This window comes from Pteropus alecto, unplaced genomic scaffold (assembly GCF_000325575.1).
Source record: "Pteropus alecto unplaced genomic scaffold, ASM32557v1 scaffold52, whole genome shotgun sequence".
Lineage (NCBI taxonomy): Eukaryota > Metazoa > Chordata > Mammalia > Chiroptera > Pteropodidae > Pteropus > Pteropus alecto.
In genome coordinates, this window is record NW_006433941.1 from 5,642,551 (window position 1) to 5,648,902 (window position 6,352).

At 35.5% G+C, this 6,352-nt stretch overlaps 1 protein-coding gene across 1 annotated transcript in view; it reads left to right on the top strand.

Annotated features, from left to right (window-relative positions):
* Positions 1 to 6,129, top strand: part of COPS3 (COP9 signalosome subunit 3) — a 28,409-nt gene extending 22,280 nt beyond the window's left edge. Inside the window, exons 10-12 of the mRNA XM_006908456.3 lie at positions 4,231 to 4,344; positions 5,387 to 5,467; positions 5,811 to 6,129. Coding sequence (XP_006908518.1) covers positions 4,231 to 4,344; positions 5,387 to 5,467; positions 5,811 to 5,864 — 249 coding nt within the window. The 3' untranslated portion in view covers positions 5,865 to 6,129. The remainder of the gene's footprint in view (positions 1 to 4,230; positions 4,345 to 5,386; positions 5,468 to 5,810) is intronic.
* The last annotated feature ends 223 nt before the right edge of the window (positions 6,130 to 6,352 follow it).

Here is a 6,352-nt window from a genome sequence, read left to right on the forward strand (position 1 = left end):
TTTGTAGTATAATTTGAAGTCAGGCAGAGTGATACCTCCAGCCTCGTTCTTTTTTCTCAGGATGGCTTTGGCAATTCGGGGTCTTTTGTGCTTCCATACAAATCTGATGATTTTTTGTTCTATTTCTTGTAAAAATGCTAATGGGCTTTTGATGGTGATTGCATTAAATCTGTATAATGCTTTAGATAATATGGTCATTTTAACTATGTTGATTCTTTCAATCCAAGAACATGGAATATTTCTCCATTTCTTTGTATCTTCTTTGATTTCTTTTAATAAGGTCTTATAGTTTTTATGATATAGGCCCTTCACATGTTTCATTAGATTTATTTCTAGGTATTTTATTCTTTTTGTTGCAATTGCAAAAGGAGTTATTTTTTCCACTTCTTTTTCTGACACTTCATTATTAGAGCATGGAAACGTTAGAGATTTTTTAACATTGGTTTTGTATCCAGAAACTTAACTGTATTTGCTTATTGTTTCTAGTAGTGTTCTTGTGGAGTCTTTAGGGTTTTCTATATAGAGAATCATATCATCTGCAAATAATGACTGTCTGACTTTTTCGTTTCTTGTATGGATGCCTTTTATATCTTTTTCTTGTCTGATTGCACTCGCTAGGACCTCCGATGTTATATCGAATAGCAGTGGTGATAGTGGACAGCCTTATCTTGTTCCTGAACTTAGAGGGAAGATTTTTATTTTTTCACCATTAAGTATAATGTTGGCTGAGGGTTTGTCGTATGGCCTTTATTATGTTAAGGTGGTTTCCTTCTAAATCGATTTTATTAAGTATTTTGATCATAAATAGATGCTGTATCTTGTTGAAGGGTTTTTCTGCATCTATTGATATCATATGATTCTTATTTTTTTAATTTGTTTATGTCGTATATCACATTAATCGATTTGGGTATGTTGAACCATCCCTTTGCCTCTGGGATGAAGCCCACTTGGTTATGGTGTATAATCCTTTTAATGTGTTGCTGTACTCGGTTCCCTAGTATCTTATTTAGGATTTTTGCATCTGTGTTCATGAGAGATATTGGTCTGTAGTTTTCTTTTGTTTTGTTATCTTTACCAGGCTTTGGTATCACAGTAATATTAGCCTCAAAAATGAGTTGGGAAGTATTGCCTCCTCTCTGATTTTTTCGAAGAGTTTGAGGAGAATAGGTATTAAATTTTCTTTGAATGTTTGGCGGAATTCACTGGTGAAGCCATCTGGTCCTGGACGTTTACTTTTTGGTAGGTTTTTGATGATTGTTTCAATTTCCATACTGCTGATCGGTCTATTTAGATTTTCCAGTTCTTCTTGATTCAGTCTGGGAAGGTTGTGTTTTTCTAAGTACTGGTCTGTTTCTTCTAGGTTATTAAATTTGGTGTTATATACTTTTTCATAGTATTCTTATATGATTCTTTGTATTTCTGTGGTGTCTGTTGTAATTTTCCCTCTTTAATCCCTAATTTTGTTTATTTGTGTCCTTTCTCTTTTTTGTTTAGTTAGTCTAGCCAGGGGTTTGTCAACTTTATTAACCTTGAAGAACCAGCTTTGTCGCATTTATTTTTCTATTTTTTTGTTTTCAATTTCATTTCTGCTCTAAATTTGATTTCTTTCCTTCTGCTTACTTTAGGCTTCATTTGTTCTTCTTTTTCTAGTTTTTGAAGATGAAGCATTAGGTTGTTTATTTGGGCTCGTTTTTCTTTTTGGAGGTAGGCTTGTAATGATATGAACTATCCTCTTATGACCGTTTTTGCTGTGTCTCAAAAGTTTTAATATGTTGTACTATCATTATCATTCATGTCTATGTATTTTTTAATCTCATTTTATTCTCTGACCCAGTTATTCTTCAGTAGTATGTTATATAATCTCGATGTATTTGTGGTTCTTCCTGCTTTCTTTCTGCAGTTGATCTCTAGTTTCAAAGCATTATGATCAGAGAATATGGTTGGTATGATTTCAACCCTCTTATATTTGTTGAGGCTAATTTTTTGTGTCCCAGTATGTGTTCAGCCCTTGACAATATTCCATGTGCACTAGAGAAGAATGTATAAGCAGCTCTTTCGGGATGGAAGGCTCTGTAAATGTCAATTATGTCCAGTCGGTCTAATGTCATTTAAGGATGTTATTTCCTTATTGATTTTCTGTTTGGATGATCTGTCCATATCCGACAGTGGGTATTTTGGTCCCCTACTACGATAGTGTTTCTCCCTTTATTTTTGTTAGTAATTGCTTTATATATTCGGGGCCCCCTGATTGGGAGCATAGACATTAATAATTGTTATGTCTTCTTGGTGCATGATTCCCTTTATCATTATGAAGTGTCCTCAGTATCTTTCTTTACCTTTTTTATTTTGAAGGTTATTTCATCCGATATTAGTACCACCGCTCCCGCTTTTCTCTGAATGCCATTTGCTTGAAATATCATTTTCCACTCTTTCACTTTGAGGCTCTATTTGTCTTTGGAGCTGAGATGTGTCTCCTGGAGGCAGCATATGATTGGGTTTTGTGTTTTTATCCAATCTGCAGCTCTGTGCCTTTTTATTGGTGAGTTCAGTCCATTTACATTTAGGGTGATTATTGAAATATGAGGTCTTCTTATAGCCATCTTATCTTTTGCTTTCTGGTAGCTCGGTGTTTCTATTGCTTCCTTGTCCTTGTGTTTCTGTTTTCTTTAGTTTGGTTGGCTTTTGTGGGTTTTCACTCTGGTCCTTTTTTTTTTTTTTTTTATGTTATGTACTTCAGTTCTGAATCTTCTGTGTGTGGTTACCATTACAAATATGTAAAGGATAGTTATATATATAGTCGTCTCTTTTCTTCTATGCATGCCTTATCTCCATTCCCCTTTGCGAATTTAGATCTTTGAATCCTCCCCTTTTCAGTCATTGTTGTCTCAATTTGTCCCTATGTATGCTCAATGTTCATTACTATCTTGTTATAACAATTCTTTTCTTATTATTTAAGCTTATAATGCCATGTTCTTAGTAAGAGTTGCACTCCTCTGCGTCTATTGCCTGATAGTCACTTTACTCCTAATTATGTATATTTTTTTTGTCGTTTTGTTTTAGGTGAGCTGACCCCTTTCAGTATTTCCTGTAGTGCAGGCCTCGTAGTGGAGAATTCCCTCAATTTTTGTATGTCTAGAAAGGACTTTATTTCTCTTTCATATCTAAAGGAGAGCTTAGCTGGATGCATTATTCTTGGCTGGTTGTTCCTTTCACTTAATAGTTTAGATATTTGATTCCACTCCTTTCTGGCTTGTAAGGTCTGTGCTGAGAAGTCTGAGGATAATCTATTGGGTTTTCTTTTATAAGTTGCCATCGTCTTCTCCCTGGCTGCCCTGAGAATTTTGTCTTTGTTGTTGATTTTTAATAATTTTAATACAGTGTATCTTGGTGAAGGCCTTTTTGGGTTGAGATAATTGGGTGTTCTGTTGACTTCTTGAATTCCAAGCTCCAGCTCATTTTAGATTTGAGAAATTCTCCTCAACTATTTGTGTGAAAATGCTTTCTGGTCCCTTCTTCTTTTCCTCACCTTCGATAATGCCCATTATTTTTATGTCTCCTGATGGTATCAGCTAGTTCTTGTATTTCTCTTTCATTATTTTTTATTCTTCAGTTTCTCTTCTTCTTTATTTCTAGATTTATTTCTAGATTTCTGTCTTTGATATAACTGATCCTTTCCTCCATTTGGTGTACTCTGTTTCTCAAGCTTATTACTATTTCATTTTTCAACCTTTGCAGTGTATTTTTTATCTCCAGAAGATTTATTCTGTTCTTTTTGAGAGTTTCAGTCTCCTTGCTCTGCTCATCTAGTTGTTTTTTCAAAACCTGAAATTGTTGATATGACTCATTTTGGATCTAACTGAGGTTTTTTAGAAGTACCATCCTAATTCTCTGTCATTTCAGTCACATATTTCTATGTCTATAAGCTTATTTTCTGGCGATTTTTCTCTTTCTTTCTGAGATACCTTGTCACCTTGATTGTTCATGGTGTTTAATGGACTACTTCTCCACCTGGCCATTAATGGAAGAGATTATGTGGGGAGAGGCCCTCTGGGTTGGAGATTAGGGGTTGCCTGCTCAGCCTCGGTTTTGCAACTGCAGTCTGTAAAAATCAACTGTTGTTTCTCTGTCGTCCGCTTCTCTGCTTTCTGCCCCAATTATGCTGATTATATCGAATCACTATATAGTCACATAATGTTCAGATCTAAACTGCTTTCTTGATTTCTTTTATAGATAGAAGATGGTGAAATTTTTGCAAGTATTAATCAGAAGGATGGTATGGTCAGTTTCCATGATAACCCTGAAAAATATAATAACCCAGCCATGCTTCATAACATTGACCAGGAGGTAAATGTGAATGCCACATTTTTATTTTTTATTTTTTTTTGATTGGTGTTAAAGATGTTGTGTTTGCAATATTGCCCTTGTGCTACAGGATACTTTTAGTTTTAAATACAACATCTTAGTTTCTAGAAACTTAATTTCAAAATGGGCTGCTTAAAACTCTTCTAGATTGTTGGTTATAAGTAATGGTGGGTTAGAGTTCCCATCTAGCTCACCAAAGCCTATTTTAACTCCTAAAAGACATGAAGGGTCTTACAATTAATATAATTTTATCCACACCCAATTGCCCACTATAACGTAGAGCCTTGTTTCTGTGATAAAATATATTTAGAGTTCCAGGTCTCAAGTTAAGAAGACATCTCTGTGTCAGGAGTAGGGGTAAGTTGGGTAACTGGAGGAAGAAAGCCATCTTACAGTTCCCCACCGAGCAACTGCCATGGGCCATAGAGCAGTCATCTCTGCATCTTCTGAGGTCATGTTGCTCTGAGTAGCACTCTGGGTTTTGGACATGAGTTGGGATTGTGTAGGTGGTCTGTGTTTTTTACCTCTGATTAAGGAAGTGGATTGAACCAAATATTAAATCTCAAAAACCTAAAAGCAACATATAGTATACTTCCGCAATCCCTTTTTTGCAATTCAAAATCAAAACAAATTCTGAAAACCAGAAGTTTTTTTTTGGTAATTCATTTGATAGCAAATATCACCTGAATTGATTTAGTCTTTTTTTTTTATCCCAGTTAGTGTGAATATTTTGAAGTTTCACTGTAAAAGATATTAACGTGTTTGATTATGGGATGCTACCCTAGATCCTACGGGTATATTAGGTAACATAAAGTACTTGTATGTTACTTTCTGAAGTAACATGTTACTTATGTTAACTTTCTGAATTCAAAAAATTCTGACTCCAAAACCTATCTAGTAGCCCCAAGGGTTTCGGGTCAAGGGATTGTGAACTTGTAGCACCCATATTAAAAGTCTAGGTTCAAAAGAATGTAATTGACCTAACCCCGCTTACTAACCACCTTTAAACATGTCTGTCACACAGATGCTGAAGTGCATAGAGCTGGATGAGCGGCTGAAGGCAATGGACCAGGAGATCACAGTAAACCCCCAGTTTGTGCAAAAGGTGATTAGGGTTCCCCTCATTAACTCGAAGTGGGCTGGATGGAGAAGGAAGGGTGTTCCTACATGAGGAACATGAAGTTGATTTTAGGTTAAATGTTTAATTGCCAGCTCTCGAAAACGTTTATTACAAAGTTCAAAGAGCTTGTTGAGAGCATTTTCACACTACCACCTGGAACTGTGCTTAGGTGGTTGTGTTGGGTGGTACCTGGAATTGCCTCCTCTCTGTTGTACACAAAGATATAGGTTGACTGTCCTCTGGGAAGCCCTAGTATGCTTGTTGAGGGCTGGTGAGAACCCTTGACAAGAGCAAACATAAATACACTCCTTCATTCTCTCTTTTACAGAGCATGGGATCACAAGAAGATGATTCCGGAAACAAACCATCCAGTTACTCTTGAAACAAATGGCCATCTTAAGTTAAAATGAGAGAAACTGTCACTTTGGTAAGCTGTTAAGAGGGCAGCAGGGAGAACCAAGCCTGTTTCACCTGGACATTAAGAAATTACATTTTGTTTTGACTTCTTCAGTCCTATGTGCTTTCAGAAAACCATTTTCTCTGCAAAGGAAAAAAAAATCAAACTTTAAAATCTGTTGTGGATTTATTTATCCTCCGATCAATGTTGTTATAGTATTAAATCTACCGTTTTGTTTTAATTACTTGAACATTGATGTGTCTTTATCACTTTTTTCCCCCTCTAAAAAGTTTTTTAAAAGCACATTCATTTTGAACAGAAATAGTTAGATTTTAGACATTTTCGGAAGATTTGGGTCTAAAGTTATATCAGTTGCCTTAAAAAAAAGCTGGGAGAGTCCATAAGGCAGAAGCTAATTTTGTATAATTAGAATTAACATGCATTTTAGTGGCAGTATGAATTGTGAATTAAAG